At 46.2% G+C, this 20,842-nt stretch overlaps 1 protein-coding gene across 1 annotated transcript in view; it reads left to right on the forward strand.

Moving 5' to 3' along the window:
* MGAT5 (alpha-1,6-mannosylglycoprotein 6-beta-N-acetylglucosaminyltransferase) overlaps positions 1-20,842 on the forward strand; it is a 263,857-nt gene that overhangs the window by 43,389 nt on the left and 199,626 nt on the right. Inside the window, exon 2 of the mRNA XM_077447804.1 lies at positions 7,104-7,486. Coding sequence (XP_077303930.1) covers positions 7,246-7,486 — 241 coding nt within the window. The 5' untranslated portion in view covers positions 7,104-7,245. The remainder of the gene's footprint in view (positions 1-7,103; positions 7,487-20,842) is intronic.

Genomic DNA, 20,842 nt, shown 5'->3' on the forward strand with positions numbered 1-20,842 from the left:
TTTGAAACTACTTGTTTTAAATGTGTGTAATTTTTTTAAGGTAGGGCTCAACAAATCCCAGGTGCCAGGTTGCAATTTCGACTAGAAATTGCATCCTGGTGCCTGGGCTGCCACACGTATGCCTCTACACACCACGAGTGTGCCCCCCCCCCCGCTATGTATCTTAGGCTCCGTTTGCCCATCTGCAGAACTGGGACAGGCATAGGTGCCGCTGGGTAGAGAAGAGGAAGGGAAGTAGGGACACATCTGCTCTCCTCCTTGTTGCCCACCCAAAAGTGACGAGTATCACTTCTGGGTACCCATCAACAGTTTTCCCGGACATCAAAGGCTGGGAGAGAATGTAATGCAGTGTGATGTGCGTGGTCACATTCAGTGGAGCACAGGGGAGACCCCGATTTGTCTCATTAAAGAGAACCTGTTGCCAAAAAGTCATCACATCACTTTTTGTCCCCTATGTAGTGGAAAAGTAGAAATAAAAAAAATTGGTTGCTCCCAAGCACACAATCCCCCTCCCCCCCCCCCCCCCCCCATCCCCAAAATTGAGGCACCCCTTCCCCACATACAATATATGCACCTACAAACGTAAATGCATGTGTCAGGGAACCTATACCTGAAAATGCTGATTGTGACAGATGTTGCATATCGCTGCGCACGCCAGAATGAGAGCAATAATTCTAGCACCAGGCCTCCTTCGTAACACTAAAGCTTTGTTAAAGTTAAAAGAAAAATGGCGTCTAATTTTTATTTTATTTTTATTTATTTTTTTAGCTGGCTACTAGTTTCGAAGCGAATGTCAAGCTCTGGTTTAGCGTGTTGGGTTTGTTTGGTGTGTGTGTTTGTTTTTTTTTATTTTTATTTTTTATTTTTTTTTACCCTGAGATTAATTTTTAAATCTACTAAACCTATGCCAAGAGGCTGGAAATGCTACTTGCCTGGCTACCTACTTATCTGGGTCAGTGACTTAAATTGCTGACGTAATTTGGCAGGCAGCCAAGTTATTACTGAAAGAGGATAGCAGAGGTGATCCCCCCCCCCCCCCCCCCTTTTATCCCTCTGCACAGGTTTCCTATTCTATGAACCTTTTGCACAGAACATTGAAGCATGTGGGGCGGGAAGTGCCAGCATGCAGACTTTGGCGGTTGACTGAGCCAAGTACAACTAAAAGTGGCAGGACAATATAATAGGACAATTAATATCTTCTTCCTTGTTCTCTGCTTTTCTAATGCATCTGCAGTTCTTTGGTGTATTGGGAATGGATTGCATCCCCCCCGCCCCCCCATCTCCCTTTGCTTCCCCTTCCCTGCTTTTTGTAGTGTACTTATTTGTGGTTCTCACTGTCTAGTGATCCTTGTAATTTTGCTTAGTTCATGTACAGTACAGGTAAACTTGCAATCCGATCAGTGTCTTTTTTTTTTTTTTTTTTTTGGACCAAAAGCTGTAACTGCATCCTTCAGAGTGCCTTGTGTATATTTTTAAGCTAAACTCAAAGCAGATAAAAGACCTAAATTAATTCAGCTCTGTATTCAATAATACATCATGACATTTAATATTTTTCATGCAAGCAGTTGCAAGAGCTGCTGTTGGAGGGAAATGTCCTCCCTGCATAATGGAAGTGCTGCCTCTTGAAAGGTGAAGAAGGTACCCCAGGGTTTTTGCTGGAGTAAGCTTAAGGCTGGGTTCACACTGCAGCGATGCGGGAACGCCGCAAATCTGCGGCGGGTTCCCGCATTGCATACCTTCCGGGGGGTTCCCGCATTGCATACCTCCCGGCGGCAGTTCACATTGCCCTATGCGAACTGCTGGGAGTGTCAGTGAAACGTTAATGACACCCCCAGATCAGTTCGCATATCGCAGTGCGATCTGCAAACTCGGACAGGAATCGGATCGCATGGTGTAAACACCCATGCGATCCGATTCTGCTGCGGACCAAAAAAAGGGTCCTGTGCGAGTTTGGGGAGGGTGCGATGCGAATTCAGCCATACTATCTGTATGGCTGAACTCGCATCGCACAGAGATCGGATGTGATTTGCAGTGCGTTGAGAATCACATCCGGTTCTCGTAGCCGCAGCAGTGTGAACCCAGCCTTAAGGAGGTGGGAAGGTGCAAACAAAGAAGAAAAAATGGTATTACAAGCCCTGAAAAGTTGAATTTTTAGTGCGTGCGTGTGTGTGTGCGTGTGTGTGCGCGCGTGTGTGTGCGTGTGTTTTCTCACTTGTCCTCTGGGCCAGCACTGTATCTGGGGGGAATGGGTAGCTTGTTCTGGGAATGATCTGCAGATGTTGGTGCAGGCATGTTTTCAGCACCAACAAAATCCACGCTTATCTTCTGACCAAACTTGTTGAGGCCTCTGCTGATTGTACAGTTTGACCCGAAGCCCAGAGTTCACCCAACACTGAAGATAAAGGCGCTATTGTTGGCACACATGTAAAATACATTTGACTAAAACCCAGAGTGAAGTTCTCATGACTATGACCATGGCTATGAAAGGCAGACTGTTTTCTAGATCTGTACTTCAACCTTTTTTTTTTTTTTTTTTTTTTTTCAGCCAAAGCACCCTTCAAAATGATGCACATTATCTCGAGGCACCCCATTCTAAAATGTAAAAACAAATTAGTTCATTTTGTATAAAGCAGCAACATCTACACATGTAGGACACCCAACATTAACCACTTGCCGCCCGCCCTATTACAAATTGACGGCGGCAAAGTGGTTTCATAATCCTGATCGGCCGCCATATGACGTCCTCGGGATTATGAGCCGCTGCGGCGATCGTTGTTGCGGGGTGTTAGTCTGACACCCGGCAACTACGATCTCGGTAAACAGTCTCCGACGGAGACTCTTTACCACGCGATCAGCCGTGTCCAATCACGGCTGATCACAGTGTAAATAGGAAGAGCCGGTGATCGGCTTTTCCTCACTCGCGTCTGTCAGACGTGAGTAGAGGAGAGCCGATCGGCTGCTCCTCTGACAGGGGGGCCTGTGCTGATCGATTATCAGCACAGCCCCCCCGAGGATGCCCACACTGGACCACCAGGGACGCCACCAGACCACCAGGGATGCCCAGGATAAGGTATGCCACCCTAGACCACCAGGGATTCCAGTCAGTGCCACAATGGATGCCAATCAGTGCTCATAATGGATGCCAATCAGTGCCCACAATGGGCATCACTGATTGGCGTGCATTATTGTTTGGCACTGATTGGCATCCATTAGTACAGTATGTTATAATACAATGCCACCTATCAGTGCCCATCCATGCCACCTATCAGTGCCCATCCATGCCACCTATCAGTGCCCATCCATGCCCACCTGTGCCGTCTACCCATGCCCACCTGTGCCGTCTACCCATGCCCACCTGTGCCGTCTACCCATGCCCACCTGTGCCGTCTACCCATGCCCACCTGTGCCGTCTACCCATGCCCACCTGTGCCGTCTACCCATGCCAGCTATCAGTGCCAATTTGTGCCACCTATCAGTGCCACCCATCAGTGCCGCCTATCAGTGCCACATATCAGTGTCCATCCGTGTCGCCCATCAGTGCCACCCATCAGTGCCGCCTATCAGTGCCACATATCAGTGTCCATCAATGCCACCTCATCAGTGCCACTTCATTGGTGCCACCTCATTGGTGCCCATCAGTGCCGCCTTATTGCCCATCAGTGTATCCCCATCAGTGCCCATCAGTGAAGGAGAAAATTTACTTATTTACAAAGTTTTGAAACTGAAACAAAAAAAAACATTTTTTTTTTCAAAAATTTTCGGTATTTTTTTATTTGTTTAGCAAAAAATAAAAACCGCAGAGGTGATCAAATACCACCAAAAGAAAGCTCTATTTGTGGGAAAAAAATGATAAAAATTTAATTTGGGTACAGCGTTGCATGACCGCGCAATTGTCATTCAAAGTGCGACAGCGCTGAAAGCTTAAAATTGGTCTGGTCAGGAAGGTGTTTAAGTGCCCGGTATTGAAGTGGTTAAAGGTAATTCTATTCTTCCAAAGCAAATGCACCTTTTGGATACTGACTAGTATTCCATTCCTCCCCCCCCCCCAGTTTCTCTCCCTCGCTCAGTGGACATGATCCCAGTGTTGATGGAGATGGACAGAGGAGGGGCAAACAAGGATGCTGTGGCCCCTGATGACCTCCTTGCCACCTGTTAACATTGTTGGTTGTAATGCTACACAATAAAAACCTGTGGCTTTTTGTAACTAAAAGGCAGGCTTCATCTACTGACTGGCTTTCATAAAATGTTTGGCCATTTTTCCAGGGCACCCTTGGGTGCCTGGGCATCTTGCTAAAATGCTGTTCTAGATCACTTGTGCTCAGTGGCCACATGGGTACGCCTGTCCCAGTGCCCATTATGAGGTGCTTTTCTGCTTATGTCAGATTGTGGCCGAGATGCAGCAGATTTTGATATCCATCATACCAGGGAATGTTTGTCCAGTCTCGGGTTTCCTTATCCTGTGCCCGCTGTAGCCTCATTTTCCTGCTTTTGACAAAGTCAACCTGGTTTGCCCTTATGCCGATGTAGCAAGGGTTCCCTGTGTTATACATTTAGAACGTTCCACTTCTGTTACTTGCTAACCTAAAGAGCCATCATTTGAGCAGTTGTGGATCTCATAGGCTTGAGCAAGTCTGGCTGTGAGCTTTTTATTAACAAGGTGGTTTCCTGCACAACTGCCATTAATTAATTTTTGTGTGTGGGGTGGTTTGTTTTTATTTATTCCCCCCCCCCCCCCCCCCCCCCCGGCTGTTCTCGGTAAATTTTTAGTCATTTATTTCCTGAAGATCTGAGGTGCTCAGCAATTTCTAAGATGCTGAAACCACTTTATGATCGTCAATCACTTCTTAGTCAAAGTTACTTGAATCACACCTCTTGCCCTTTTTAATATTTGAGAAATAATTCAACCTTTCGTCTTTGCATACTTTATGTATTGGTTTGCAGCCATGTAAATTGACTGTTGGAAGCAATTGGACCTTGTGCTAAAACGCAAATGGTTTCCCAACCTCACCTTCCCTATTTAAAATCGATAGCTATAAACGGAACCGCTTTTAAAGTACTTTGGCTCACACCTGTACACGTGTGTGTGTGTGTGTGTGTGTGTGTGTGTGTGTAAATATAGATCTGGAGAGGGATTATTAAGGGGTCAGAGGCCAGTTTTTATTAAGGGCTGGTTTACACGGGTCTGACATGCGTTCCGACTTCCAGAGCACAAGTCACATGACATGTCGTCATAATCCATGATTCCTGCACTACTTTGGTCCGACTTGGGCGTGATTTCAGTCCACTGATTTGAATGCAAGTCGGATCATGATCTTAGCTGATGCAACTTATACGCTGAGGCTCTTGAGGGGGAAGCCCACCAGCTGGAAGAAAAAAAGGCATCGCCCCCCCCCCCCCCCCCCCAAATCTAGACCCTTATCAGAGCACACAGCCTGACAAGTCAGGAAAGGGGGGGGGGGGACACAACAGACAAGCGATCAGCCCCTCTCCTGGACTATACCAGGCCACGTGCCCTCAACATGGGGGGTGCTTTGGGCATGGTGGGGTTCTGTGCCCCCCCCACCCAAAAGCACTTTGTCCCCATGTTAATGAGGGACGGGCCTCTTCCTGTCAACCTTGGATGGTGGTTGAGGGGGTCTGCAGGCAGGGGGCTTATTGGAATCTGGAAGCCCCCTTTAAAAAAGGTGCCCCCTTCCCCACCATGTGAATGAGTATGGGATACATTTTTACCCCCTACCTATTTACCCAAAAAAGTGCAGTGTTACAAAAAAGAGATGGTTTTGGAAAAGTCCTTAATAAAATTGAAGGCCTCCCTCATTCAGCTGCTTCCTCCCTCATTCCCTGTTGCAGAGACATCCAAGGAACAGGAAATATCTACAAAGTGAGGGCAATTGCCCTCTTGGGCAGTTGTCACTAGAACCGTTGTCCCTACTGGGACAACGCCTCTTCACTTATCTCTTGTGACAGCTATAACATTTTGGATTTCCCATCACTTTGCATCTCGCTGACAATGATCAATGGGGAGGGTAATAATTCCCCCGTGGGAACACACAGCCTTTCAACAGGGCTCTAATCCTTCCCTTTTAACCAAAAGTAGCTAAAGGTTTTGCTATGCAAACTGTTTAATGACTCAATTAAAACAGAAAATGTTAATGGAGAGGGTGGATGATGAGCAGTAAGTCAAATCCTCTTTTAAAGTGAAACTTCACTCTCCCAATCAACGTGATTATTTGTAATCCTCTTACTGCTGGCATTAGTAAATGGAAAAGTATATCATTTACTTGTTATACTTTTTTTTTTATTTGTTTTATTTCTTATATTCAGTAGGGGGAAGAGGAGTGTTCTCAGCTAAGCACACGCTTCTGTCTCCATGCTTAAAGAGGAAGTAAACCCTGATGAGTTTACTTCCTCTTTCATTCCCTGCAAAGGCAAAGCATAATGGACTACTATGCATCGCATAGTAGCCCATTATGTGTCACTTACCTGACACAGGAGCCAGCGAAGTCGCCGCTGTCCCCTGTAGTCCGCCGCATCCATTTTGTTGGTGGGGTCTCGCAACTCCGCCGCTGTCATTCGGCGAAGCCGCGATGACGTCACTCCCGCACATGCGCACGGGAGCCGACACGCGCGGCAGCTCCGTCGCTGAGAATGCCGCGCTCAGTGTGCCTGCGCGCCGCTATCTACGGCGCATGCGCGGTAGACAGCGGTGCCCGTTTTCGGGCGAATATCTCCTAAACCATATAGGTTTAGGAGATATTGCTTGGACCTACAGGTAAGCCTTAATCTAGGCTTACCTGTAGGTCAAAGTGGTTTGTAAGGGTTTACAACCACTTTAAGCTGAGGCCAGATGGATTCCAGGAAGTAAATGCTACATGAATCATTTTGCTCTTGCTCAAGATGGCCACAGCCAGAAATGCTAAGAGGGGTGTTTTTCGAAGTGCTCCCAACAAAGTAAATCATGGCGATTTTTTTGGGGGGGAGGGGGGGGGGCGTGCCGCATTTGGTTTGCATATTAAAAATGAATTCAATTGTGTTTGGTTTGTGGCGCTCAGTCTCAGTTAAGATTCCCTTTAATCTCCTTTTCTTTTTTTTTTTCCCTGCAGCATTACCAAGCCAAATACAAGCGATCTGATTACTACAATGCTGTGACTACAGTCCTCTTCCTGAACGTGAATATCATGGATCTAAACCGTCTTTGTAGCCTTTAGAACCACTGCCCCGACAGAACGATTGCCTGCAAAGGCCATGGCCCTCTTCACGCCGTGGAAGCTGTCCTCCCAGAAGCTGGGCTTTTTTCTGGTGACTTTTGGCTTTATCTGGGGCATGATGTTGCTTCACTTTACGATCCAGCAGCGGACTCAGCATGAAAGCAGCACCATGCTCCGCGAGCAGATTCTGGATCTCAGCAAACGCTACATCAAAGCCCTGGCGGAGGAAAACAGGAACGTCGTGGACGGCCCATATGTCGGCACGATGACAGCATATGGTAAGGACAAAAAAAAAGCGCATGCTTCGATTCTACTTCTGAGAGAATGGATGACATTCGTATATTAGGGCTGTGTTTGATGGCTGATTTTTACAAGAGACAGTGAGTTTCAATTCATCTGCTGGCTTATAGAAAACAAAGCAACTTTATGGGTTTAATTGTCCCATCTGGCTGAGGAGGATGTTAAAAATTAGTTTTTAAGCAGACCTACATTAAGGAAATCTTATCCGGCAAACGGGGCGATACAGGCAAGTGGTGAATCGCATACAGTGGGTATAGAAAAGATTCGCTCACATTTTGTTGCTTTTTTTTTTTATTTTATTTTTTTTAAATCCAGTGCAACTTGTAGCATCCAAGTGAAAGATATAACACCAACATGTTAGGATTTTTTTTTTTTTTTTTTAATCCCTGAGTTGGAAAAAGAATCACCCTTTTTTTTTTTTTTTGTTAGTATTTTGTTGTACCTCCTTTTTGCTTTTAATTACAGACTTTAGTCTGTTGGGATTTGTCTCTACTAACATTGCATGTCTAGACTTTGCAATATTTGGCCTCTCTTCTTTTCAGAATTGCTAAAGTTCAGTTAATTTTGATGGTGACCATTTGTGGACTGCAGTCTTCAAGCCATTCCACAGATTTTCAATGGGGTTGAAGTCTGGGCTGATCCTTCTTCCAATTAAGTGGTTCTGTGTTTGACTTTTTTTTTTTTTTTTTTGCCCCTGACATATGCCTCTGTGACTGTCCGGAGCCATGATGACGTCACTCCCGCACAAGGCACAGGGTTTTGAAGGAACAGCATGGGTGGCTGTTTCTTCAGAGCGCATTCACCAGTGATTTTTCACTGGCTGCATGTACTGTAAATATCTCCTAAATGGTGCCCATTTAGTGCCCGTTCACACAGGGGCGACGCGACTTGCAGCGCGTCTCACAGACGCGACCTGCACACGACTTCAGCGGCGACTTGCAAAATGACTTCTGTATAGAAGTCAATGCAAGTCGCCTGAAGTCGCCCCGAAAATACTACAGGAACCTTTTTCTAAGTCGGAGCGACTTGAGTCGCTCCTATTAGAACGGTTCCATAGTACAGAACGGAGCGCGACTTGTCAGGCGGCTAAGTCGCCTGACAAGTCGCGGTAGTGTGAACGGGCACTTAGGAAATATTTATACAACCTGTTTATACCAATACCTTATTATAGGCTTACCTATAGGTACAAGTCAGTAAAGGGAGTTTACTTCCTCTTTAAAGTGAGGTGATTCTTTTCTATACCCATTGTAGCACTTGCAGTGGGCATTCTGAAGCTGCTCTTTTGCCCATGTTCATTCTATAATCCATGCCATAGTGTTGCATCAATGTGAAACTACTGCCAGATCTCTGTAGGCATGAGCCAACACCAAGCAGCTCTTCCTTGTTCCTGTTAGAGCTGGGTGATTTTTCTCCCAAAAAATCTATTTTATAAAAAAAAAAAAAATTCACGATTCGAATCGAGGTGTGTTATATATATATATATATATATATATATATATATATATATATATATATATATATATATATATATATTAATTATTTATTTATTTTTTGACACCATGCCAGTCCTGAGGAGCTGCGGGCAGGAGTTTTTTATGCGAGGCCTAGTCTGTGGCGTCCGCCCTCATGGACTAGGCCAAAGCCGCGACCTCTCCTAAAAACTCCTGGCCGCAGCTCCTTATTTATTCATTTTTCACCAGGACTGTCGCTGACACCGTGATTTTCTCCCAAGATTTTCAGAAAATTTTGAATTGATTTGACCTCTCCACTTGATTCAATATTTAAATACATTTCCTCCCCAGCCCTAGTTCCTGTGATATCAATGTAATCTAGCAATCAGTTGCGAGCGGGGAATATTCCCCTGATGGTGGTAGGCACTTGCCAGGTTTGAAAGGAGGGTGTCTAGGCACTGTCCCATGCTGCCAAATTGGAAGCAGTTGGGGAGCTAAGAATGGGTAATGCGCTGTGCCATTGGGGTGGTTTGTTTAAAGTGAAACTTTGTTGCTTTGCCCTGCTTGGAAAAAGCAAGTTTGCTTTATGTCTGTTTTTGAGTTTGGATAGCATTGCAAGGAAAGTTTTGTTTTGTAATCATCTTGTGATTTTGATCAGCTCTGCAACTTAAAACCATATGCCTGTTAATGAGAGCGGAGTCGACGTTCTTTTAGCATTGCCAGACTCTGCACAGTTCTGTACACACACTTCAGCAGTCCAGGGCCTTAGCAGTGACTCACGGCGAAGTGTTTTCCAGTAGTGCTCTTTGGTACTGATAACAAGTGTTTCTCCAGTCATCTTCCAGGACGGCACACCTGAGAGATGACTGGTCCACCTGACAGGAAACACAATCAACAACAAGTTTAAAAGTCCCCACCCCTCCCTCAGACCCTCAGTTCTTGATTTGTGTTTCCCACAGATGACAGCGAAACCAAGTTTCTCCTTTTATTTTTTTATGGAGAGGTCTGGGACCTCGCTTTTTCCTAGAGAAGATTATCCTTGTTTGTGGGGCTCAGCGGACAGGGTCTGCCTTTCTCCCTTGCAACCCCCAGAGACACCTGGGGGAGATAGTCCTCGCTTAAGGTCTCCTTTAGGAGCCCTGTTTGCAGCTTCGTGGGACAGGGGAGTTGTCCTAAACGTGCTGCTCCCCATTTGTGTTTGCCTACCTTGAGCGACTGTTCGTTGGTGGTAAGCTGCATTCCTCCAGTGCTGAACGCGGTGGCGTGCGTTCCAGCTCTACGGCGCAGGTCCGGAAGTCCGGATGCATCACTTCCGGCCATCGGATTTCTGGATGGAGGCTGGGAGGTCTGGACGCATTGGCGTGCGTTCCAACTGCACAGCGCAGGTCCGGAAGAGGCCGTACGTCACTTCCGGCCGACGGACCTCCTAAAGATGGCGCCGACCGGCGGGAATATTCAAACAGCAGAGGCTGCAGTGAAGCACCCCGGCTACTGTTTGTGAAAACGTCGTTTACCTTGCAGCACTTTCAAAGGCAAACAGGGGAACGCTCAGGACTGTGCCTTAACCCAGCGATTCTGCAGGGCAGCTAAAATCGTCATGGAACTGGAAGGTCCGTCTGAGCAGACAGCTATTGAGGTCGCCACAGGGGGTGAGTGATCCAGCTGTGTTTTGAGGGGCGGGGTACTCTGAGGTAGACTCCCCTTGGCCCTTTTAGACTTGAGTAGCTAATTGTTAAATTCCTATTTTCCAGGGACTGAAGGCTCTGCCCAGGGGTCAGCCTGTAGGTCTATAGGAAAGGCTACTTCAAAGTCCAAACGCTGTGGTTATTGTAATGCTAAATTAGCACAGGACCACAGCAAACCTTTCTGCGATAGGTATATCTTTAAACTCGCAGGCAGGGAGACCGCTCAGGTCGTGAAGGAAGGTAGGGCTTTACAGTCTGAAATGTTAGCCACCCTTCAATCTTTTCAAACTACTCTAGTGAAGAGCAGGATGAGAGTCCCTCTGAGAGAGAGATTCCTCACCCACAAGAAAATTTTTCCACATCCTATACGGAGAGCCAGGGCCAGGCCTCCCTATTGTCTGAGTGGAGGAAGGTCAGGTCCCAGAAGTTACTTCTGGGGAGGATTCGGACCAGGATAGCCAGGGGGAGGCAAAACCTGGGGTTTTTTTGTTCCCAAGTGAGGACATGGAGGGTCTTTTAAAGGCCATTTACACCTCGGAGGATATCCAGGTCCCCTCTGCCCAAGTTTCAGCACAGGACAGGGTGTATAGGGGCCTAGGAAGGTTGCAGGCCAGAACCTTTCCCATCCACCAGTCTCTGAAGGAGATGGTCCTCAGAGAGTGGAAGGAACCTGAACGTAAGCTTCTCAGACTGTAAGCTTGGAAAAGAAGGTGTCCCTTTAAGTGTGAGGAGGAGGAAAGATTTTTTAAAAAAACCCTCGTTTGGATGCAGCCCTGGCACAGGTGTCCAAGAGGTCGGATTTATCCTTTGAAGATTCTGGAAATATCCAAGATCAGATGGATAAGAAATCTGAGACTTTACTAAAAGGGGCCTGGGAGGCGAATGCGGCAGCAATGGCGCCGGCCCTAGTTTCCGCCTGAGTAGCCAGAAATACAGACACCTGGCTTGGCAAATCAATAGATCACGTCTCCCGGGGTGAGGAGACTAAAGATATTTTAGAATCACTGGAGGTAATCAGTCGAGAGGTAGCGTATGTGGCAGATGCAGCGGTGGAGACTGTTAGGACCACAGCTAAGACAGCAGCACTCTTAAACTCCGCCAGGAGGGCCCTATGGGTAAAGACCTGGGATGGAGATTTCACTTCCAAATCCCGTTTGTGTGGCATTCCCTTTGAGGGTTCCCTGTTGTTTGGGTCAGGCTTGGATCAGGTTTTGTCCCGATCTACTGAAAAGGGAAAGAAGTTCCCGGTAAAACCCAAGAGGGAAAGGGGTAAGAAATTTTTTCGAGGCCCCCACTCAAGGACTCATCATAAAGGGAAAGTTGAACAAAGGAAGAGGTGGAAAAGGAAAGGATAAGAGTACAATTCTTTTTTCCAGTTCCGGAACCTCTCAGAAAGAGGGTAAATGCGCCACCATAGGAGTGGGCGCAAGACTCAGCAACTTCCTTCCCCATTGGAAAAGGATTACGCAGAGTCCATATATTTTAAATCTCTTAGAAGTAGGGTACAGACTGGAATTCCAAAGTCTTCCCCCTCAGAATTTTCTAATTACCTTTCCTCCCAGGGACCCAGCCAGGGCAGCGGGTTTACTGGAAAATTTAAAGGAGCTGGCAGAGCAAGGAACCATTGCTCCAGTACCAGCCAGTCAATTAGCCCAGGGTTTTTACTCACACGTATTTGTGGTTCCAAAACCCTCAGGCAGATTTCGTTTAATAATAAATCTGAGAGCACTAAACCGTTACTTACTTCAGAAGAGGTTCAGGGTGGAAAGTATTTACTCAGTAAGAAAACATCTTCAGGCAGGAGTTTTTATGGTCACTCTGGACCTGAATGACGCATATTTACATGTACCCTTTGCTCCCGAGTATCAGAGATACCTACGTTCGCAGTCCATATACAGCAGAGAGTAGAACACTGGCAGTTCAGAGCTCTTCCCTTTGGGCTGGCGGCAAGCCCAAGGTTATTCACAAAAGTGATGGCCAAGGTCGTAGCATATCTACACCTACAGGGCATAAGGTTAATACCCTACCTAGACGACTTGCTGATCTACAGTGTGGATCAGAAGCAAGCAGTGATAGACAGAGACATTGTGTTAGAGGTTCTGGAAACCTTGGGCTGGTTGGTCAGCCGGGAGAAGTCCTTACTGACACCTTCTCAGTCCAAACTATACCTAGGCTACCTGTTAGATTCACAGGCACAGAGGGTGTTCTTACCAGCGGAAAAGGTAGTGAAGGTCCAGAATGCGGTTGTCACCCTTCTCGAAAGAAGAGAAGCCTCTCTGAGATATGAGACTGCTGGGCCTCATGACGGCCTGCATACCGGCAGTAACCTGATTTGGTGAAAGGTCGCCCCTGGGCCCAGGTAAACCCATTAGTCTTGACCATGGACTCCAGCGCTTGGGGCTGGGGGGCTCATCTGGTAGACCAGTATGCCCAAGGGTCTTGGAACCACAGCCAAGCCAGGGAATCCTCCAATTTCAGGGAGCTCCTGGCTGTAGGCAAGGCCCTAGACTATTTCCAACAGTAGCTGCAGGACAGAGAGGTTCAGGTCCTCTCGGACAACCAGGTCACGGTGGCATACTTAAATCACCAAGGAGGAACAAGGTCTTGCAAACTGAGGGGGTTAGCGCAGCAAATCCTTGGGGAAGCAGAAAGGAAGGTCCTTTCACTGTCAGCGGTTCATATAAAAGGCTCACTCAATCTACAGGCAGATTTCTTAAGCAGACAGCCCATCCTTCAGGGGAATGGGGATTGAGCAAAGAAATCTTCTTCCTGGTTTGCAGACATTTCGGCAAGCCAGAAATAGATTTATTCGCTTCCCGGAGGAATGCGAAGGTCAGTAGATTTTTCTCCCTTTACAAGGATCAAGAAGCAAAAGGGATAGACGCTCTTGTACAGGTGTGGAATTTCAGGCTGGCTTATGCCTTTCCCCCACTGGTACTCCTTCCCAGAGTCCTACAGAAGTTAACCTACTCAAGGACAGACCTGGTGCTAATAGCACCCTGGTGGCCCAAGAGGGTTTGGTTTCCCACCATTCAGAGTCTCTCGGTAGCTCCCCCGTTGCATCTGCCGGTGCAACGAGACCTGCTCAGTCAGGGTCCAGTCTTTCACCCCGACCCGGGACGTCTCTCTCTGACAGCATGGCTATTGAGAGGGAAATACTCCGTGACAGGGGCTGTTCGGAGAGAGTGATAGACACTCTTCTCCTCAGTAGGAAAGGCGTCACCAGAAAAATTTATGCAAAAGTCTGGAAAGTTTTCTCCCATTGGCTGCAGTCTAAGGAGGGGGTTCTCCAGATGATACCTACCATCCTAGACTTTCTTCAAGAGGGGGTGGACCAGGGTTTTTCAGTCAGCACCCTCAAAGTCCAGGTGGCAGCCCTGTCCGTGTTTTTTGATAGGAAGCTAGGACAGGAGCCGCTGATAAAAAGATTTTTGTTGGCCAGGGAAAGGGTAGTTCCAGTCAGGTCGGTCAGTTGCCCTCCATGGGACCTGTCCTTGGTATTAGATGCCCTAACAAGGGGGCCTTTTGAGCCAGTGGCTCAAATTTCTGTTAAACTTTTATCATTTTAAGTTGGCCTTCCTTCTGGCTATCACTACGTCCAGAAGGGTGGGTGATATACAGGCCCTTTCGATTAAAGAGCTGTTTTTTTTTTTTGCGCATCCTAGAGGATAGGGTAATCCTCACTCAGGATCCTCTTTATTGGCCAAAGGTGGCTTCACTATTTCACAGGACGCAGGAGATTATTCTCCCGTCTTTTTGCCAGAATCCCAAGAATAAGGAAGAGGAAAGGTTCCATTTCTTAGATGTCAGGCGTTGTCTCCTAGCCTATTTGGAAAGAGTGAAAGACTTTAGGAGATCCAATCACTTATTGATCACCTTCTCAGGGAAGAGAAAGGGTCTACAAGCTTCTAAGACAACGATAGCTAGATGGGTTAGACAAACCATATCTATTGCTTATAGGCAGGCAGGTAAACCAGTACCAACCCGCCTTAAGGCGCATTCAACCAGATCCCTGGCGACCTCCTGGGCAGAGAGGGCAGGCGCCTCAATCGACAAGATCTGCAGAGCAGCAACATGGACGAGCCATAGAACTTTTCTGAGGCACTATAGAGTGGAGCTGTTGTCCCCTCAGGATTTGGCATTTGGCAGGAAGGTCCTACAAGCGGTTGTCCCGCCCTAAAAGTAGGCCTGAACTTCTTGCTTATCCTCTCAGGTGTGCCGTCCTGGAAGATGACTGGAGAAAATGACCAGTTACACTTACCGGTAACGTCTTTTCTAGGAAATCTTCCAGGACGGCAGGCCTACTCCCTACCCTTGTTTTATTGGTGTGGTATATTGATTCCTCACAGAATGTTCCCTCTGACACCGGTGTGGGATTTTCTTTACCATAACTGAGGGTCTGAGGGAGGGGTGGGGACTTTTAAACTTGTTGTTGATTGTGTTTCCTGTCAGGTGGACCAGTCATCTCTCAGGTGTGCCGTCCTGGAAGATTTCCTAGAAAAGACGTTACCGGTAAGTGTAACTGGTCATTTTTTGCCAAAAGGGAAAGAAGTTCTTGAATCCGAGTTTCAGAGTAGTAACACTTTTGGACAGAAGATCTACAGTTTCCACAACCCATTTCTAACTCTGCGACGTTACTATAACATAGTGTTTGGATTGCGTGTGCTTTTTATTTTTAGTCTAGAATCCAGAAGCCTGTGGCTGTTGAAGGGATTGCAGGTCCTAGCATGACCTACCAGCCAGTAGATGGCATGGCATGCCGGGATGTCTGCTCACCCACCTTTTTGGTTTATGATCAATGTAGAATTGCCCACTTTACAAAATCCATCCCCTTCTTCTTTTTTTTTTTTTTTCTCAAATTGCTCATCCTCCAAACATATTTTATCGTACTTCATGGGACACAGAACCTTAAGTAATGGGTTATGGGCCACCTTCAGGTGTTGACACTGGTATAGCCAATCAAGGAAGTTCACTCCCTATATAATCCCTCCTCCTTCCAGCAGCACTTCAGTTTTTTTCGCCAGTGTCTAAAGTGTTGGTCACGACTCACGAGTGAAGATGTGCTTTGAGGAGCTCCAGGAGGGATCCATGCTGGATTTAAAAAAACCTCCACAGCCGGATCCATCCTGCCACTGCGGCTCCAGGATGGTACCCGGGCCTCGAATAGAATGAGGTTCTGCCTGTAACGCTTCTCTTTGAGGGCCGGACCCTAGGAACCAGGACTCTTTTTGGTCTTGCTACATTACCTAAAATTATCCTGAGGGGTGCTTTACAGGTCCAAAGTAGTGGAACCCCTATTAAAATGGACTGGGTCTTTGAAGGTTTAACAACGCTGCTCACTGTGATGGGTGAAGTCTGGATCTGTCTGTTTTCAGCAGTATCCTGCAGCAAGGATAAGATAAGGGGAGAGGACTAGGAACTGTAAAGTGTGTGTGTGTGTGTGTACGTACATACGTACGTACATACATACATACATACATACATACATACATACACTCTGCCTTTAAAAATGTCTCCTCTAGAGGTAGTATATTACTTACCTTGTACAATGCCTTTTTCAGCAGCTGTGTCTATAGCAGGGGGTTCTTAATTGAACAGATGGTGTTCCTCTTCTGAGGGATCTAAAAAGGGGATACAGCAGTAGTTTATGAACATTCAAAAACAGCCATTTTCATTTTTTTTATTTTTTGTATAAAGTGAAGTCTTCCTTTAAAACTGGGAGCCTAACAAACACTGCTGACATAAATCCCCCTCCCGGATACAGCATATTCCCTTAGTCCTTCTGACAAGGAAGCTGGTATTTTTGGTTGCTATATCCTCAGCAAGGAGGTTTTCGGAATTGGCTGCTCTCTTGTAAAGAGCCATATTTGATTATTCATGAGGACAGAGTGGTGTTGCGCCCTCTACCACGCTTTTGCCAAAAGTGGTTTCAGGTTTTCACCTGAAATAAGATTGTCCTGCCATTGTTTTTTCCAAAACCATGTTCCAGGGAAGAAAAGTCACTACATTGTCTTGCTGTGGCGAGAGCAGTGAGAATCTAAAGGCAACTGCTCAAATTTGTAAGACTGATTTCTTATTTATTCTGCCAGAGGGTCCTCAGAAAGGCAGCGTTGAAATCCACTGTCGCTAAGTGGATTCAGCAAGTTATAATTCAAACTTATAATTAAGGGGTAAGATCCCCCTTTTCAAGTTAAGACGCACTCTACCAGGGCGGTTAGTGTTTCTTGGGCAGTGCGTCACCAGGCCTCCATGGCTCAGATCTGCAAGGCCCCAACTTGGTCTTCGGTGCGTCAGGCAGCACAGTGGTGTAGTGGGTAGCACTCCTTGCCTAACAGTGGGACCAAGGGTCCCTGGTTGGAATCCCAACCAAGACACTACCTGCCTGGAGTTTGCATGTTCTCCCTGTGCGGGTTTCTTCCGGGTACTCCGGTTTCCTCCCACACTGGAAAGACATGCTGGTAGGTTAATTGACTTCTGTCCAAAATCGGTCCTAGTAGATGAATGTGAGTTGGGGACCTTGGATTGGAGTGTGTGTAAATTGACGGCGATTATATGGGTACCTTAACCGCTTCCCGCCCTCCGTACACCAAATCTGTGCACCATAAGAACAATCATATCGGCTGCTCCGCCGCTTGATCGTTCTTTTGGGAGGCGAGAGGGGACGTCGTAACCCCCCCCCCCCCCCCCCCCCCGCCTCCCCCCCACAGCCCTCCGGTGCTTCTGCTGACTCACCGATATGATTGGTGAATCGGACACAGGATCCGCCAGCCCCAGATGTTCAGAATAGAGATTTCCGGTGGACCAGATGGTCGCCGGACTCTCTATGATCGTTCGGAGGCCAGGCGCAATGTTAGGATGTCATGCCCGGCCTCTATATTTAAAAAAACAAAACACCACTTCGGCTGGGAAGCGGTTATGGTGGTGGTTTTTTATTTATTTATTTTTTTTCAGGCTTCCCAGCCTAGTGGTGAGATGTGGGGTCTTATTGACCCCATATCTCACTTTAAAGAGCACCTGTCATGCCATATTCCTATTACAGGGGATGTTTACATTCCTTGTAATAGAAATAAAAGTGATCAAAATTTTTTGGGGGAGGAAAAAGTGTCAAGCTAAAATAAAGTAAAATTGACAAAAAAAAAAAAAAAAAAAAAAAGCGCCATTGTCCCCCGTGAGCTCAGACGCAGAAGCGAACACATACGCAAGTCCCGCCCACATATGAAAACTGTGCTCAAACCACACATGTGAGGTATCGCCGAGAACGTTAGAGCAAGAGCAATAATTTTGGTTCTAGACCTCCTCTGTAACTCAAAACATATAACCAGTAATGTTTTTTAAAGCGCCACCTATTGGGATTTTTAAGTAGGGAAGTTTTGGCGCCATTACACTAGTGTGTGCAATTTTGAAACATGACATGTTGGGTATCTATTTACTCGGCGTAACTTCATCTTTCACATTATGCAAAAACATTGGGCTAACTTATTTTTTATTTTTTTTTTTATACGCAAAACTGTATTTAAAAATTTAAAAAAAGAAAGGAAAAAAAACGCATTTGAAAAGTTGCTGCGCAAATTCCGTGCAAGATAAAAAGTTGCAATGAACGCCAGTGTATTTTCTCTAGAGTCTTTGCAAAAAAAAAAAAAAACATATGTTTGGGGGTTCTATATAATCTTCTAGCAAAAAATGATGATTTTTACATGTAGGAGAGATGTCAGAATTGGCCTGGTAGGCAAGTGGTTAAATAAGGATAATTGTAGACACCCACGCTCAGGTTGAATAAAGACACCAGTCCATCCCGTTCAACCTTACTATGTAACTATGCATACATTCTGCAAAATGTTATCAGGTGGATGTAAGGAGGTATGAGGATCTCCTTTGGGCTCAGTGCGCTGCAGGCAGCAGTATAAGCCCTCAAGTCCGAGGGTACCCTGCAGGTTCTCTCCCTCCCCTCAAGTAACATTGCTATGGGACATCCCTTAAGTAATTAAGGCTCTGTGTCCCGTAATGTACGATAAAGAAAATAGAATTTTTATTACAGCTTACCTGTAAAATCCTTTTTTGGAGTACATCATGGGACACAGACGTCCCTCCCTTTTTTTGGGATGTAAGTATATTGCTTTGCTACAAAAACTGATGTGCTCCTGGCAGGAGGAGGGATTATATAGGGAGTGAACTTCCTTGATATCAGTGTCAACACCTGAAGGTGGCCCATAACCCATTAACTATTTAAAGTGGTTGTAAACCCTTTACAACCACTTTAAACTACAGGCAAGCCTATAATTAGGCTTGCCTGTTGGCTGCACTGGATATCTCCTAAACCCGCACAGTTTAGGAGATATTCCTGTAGTTGCATGTGCCGACATCGTGCCAACTGAAGCAATGACCGCACGTGCCGTTGCTTCAGTTGTACTGCGCTGCTTGTGGCGTCTCTGGACAAACACAGCGCCGGAGCTATGATGCCCAGAAGCAAGCCCCGGGGTGACATGTTGGTGGCCTGAGGGGGAGACGAGGATGGCTGCGGGGGATTTGTTTTCGGTTAAGCAATTCACGATGAGCTAGTATGCTATGCATACTATCTCATTATGCCTTTATCTTGCAGGGAGTGTTTTTATTTTTTGCAGGAGGGTTTGCTTCCTCTTTAAGGCTCTGTGTCCCAGGATGTACTCCAAGAAAAGGTTTTTTTTTTTTTGTAATAAAGATGTTACGCCGAGTAAATGGATACCTAACATGTCATCTCTTTGTACGCCCCTCAAATGTCAACAAACTGCAGAATCTAAAAAAAATCTCTATAGTTGGCGCTTTTAATAGCCTTTGCAGGTTACCAGTTAAACAGGACGTCTGGAGCTAAAATTATTGCGTACTCTGACAGTTTGTGGCGATCTCGCGTATAGTGCATGCAGAACTTTTGTATGCATTTGCCTGTGAGTGTGGGGGTGCTTTAAATTTTTATTTAAAACTTATTTTTACTTTTTCTTTTGTATCCAACTTTGCTATCAAGGGATTAACAACATCCTTGTAATGGCAATAAGCGTGGCAGGTCCTGTTTATGGAGAGATCTGGGGTCTATTAGTCCCCATATGTCTCTCCTGGCCTCCCAATGCATCTGATCAAACCAATATCGGTTCTTGCACTGGCTTTTGCAGGCCCGCGTCTACAGCGGGAGCTCGCCCCTAGGTCCGGAGGACTCTACCTGCAATTGCGGGAAAGGGCCAGAATGGGGATCTGTCAATGTAAACAAACAGACCCCCGTTCTGAGAGGGGAGGAGAGATCTGCTGTTCCCAGTGATCAGGAATGGCGATCCCTCTTCTTCCAGGCAGCCCAACCAGTTAGAAACTCTTCCAGGGAACACTGTTAATCCATTGATCGCCCCTAGTGTTAACCCCTTTGCTGCTAGTTTTATTTTTACAGCAATCGGTGCATTTTTATAGCACTGGTCACCAAAAAGTGTCGTGCCAGATTTGTTCGCCGCAATGTCGCAGTCCCACTAAAAATCGCAGAATGCTGCCATTACCAGTAAAAATAACAAAGTCCCTAAATCTTTCCCTTATTTTGTAGACTCTATAACTTTTGTGCAAACAATCGACATATGCTTATTTCTTTTGTTTATAGAGCAAAAACGAAAAAACGCAGAGGTGATCAAATACCACCAAAAGAAAGCTCTGTTTGTGGGGGGGGGGGGGAGGAGACATTTTGTTTGGGTGCAATGTCGCACGACCTCGCAATTGTCAGTTAAACCGACGCAGTGCAGTACCGCAAAAAATGGCCTGGTCATGAAGGGGGTAAAGCCTTCCAGGGCTAAAGTGGTTACATTAATTTTAGTGGCTCTTTTGTGTTGCTGCTGCCTTGTTTCCAGCACCATCCAAAGCAGGTGCTGGAAATGTTCCTAGTTGTTGGAAACGTGTGGTGTGCGTGGGGTTTTTTTTTTTTTTTTTTTTCCTTTTCTTTTCTGTCCCTAACTGCGAGATTGCCCTTTACTTCCTGTCCTGGTGACCACTGTTATGGGAACAGGGAATGGAGAATTTTTTAATTGCAATAAAGTTAATGAAGGTTGATAAAATTCCGTCTCGCATTGTATCTTTCTGTCTTGGTGACCCCTAAAAGGGAAACCTGGAAGTGGTGAAAGCTAATGGATTTTTTTTCCTCCTAAACAATGAAAAGATTTCAGCTGACGACGCATAGCTATAGCCCGTGCCGACAGGC

The sequence above is a fragment of the Lithobates pipiens genome, unplaced genomic scaffold (genome assembly GCF_037356315.1).
Source record: "Lithobates pipiens isolate NorthernLeopardFrog02 unplaced genomic scaffold, aLitPip1_a1.2 Scaffold_22, whole genome shotgun sequence".
Lineage (NCBI taxonomy): Eukaryota > Metazoa > Chordata > Amphibia > Anura > Ranidae > Lithobates > Lithobates pipiens.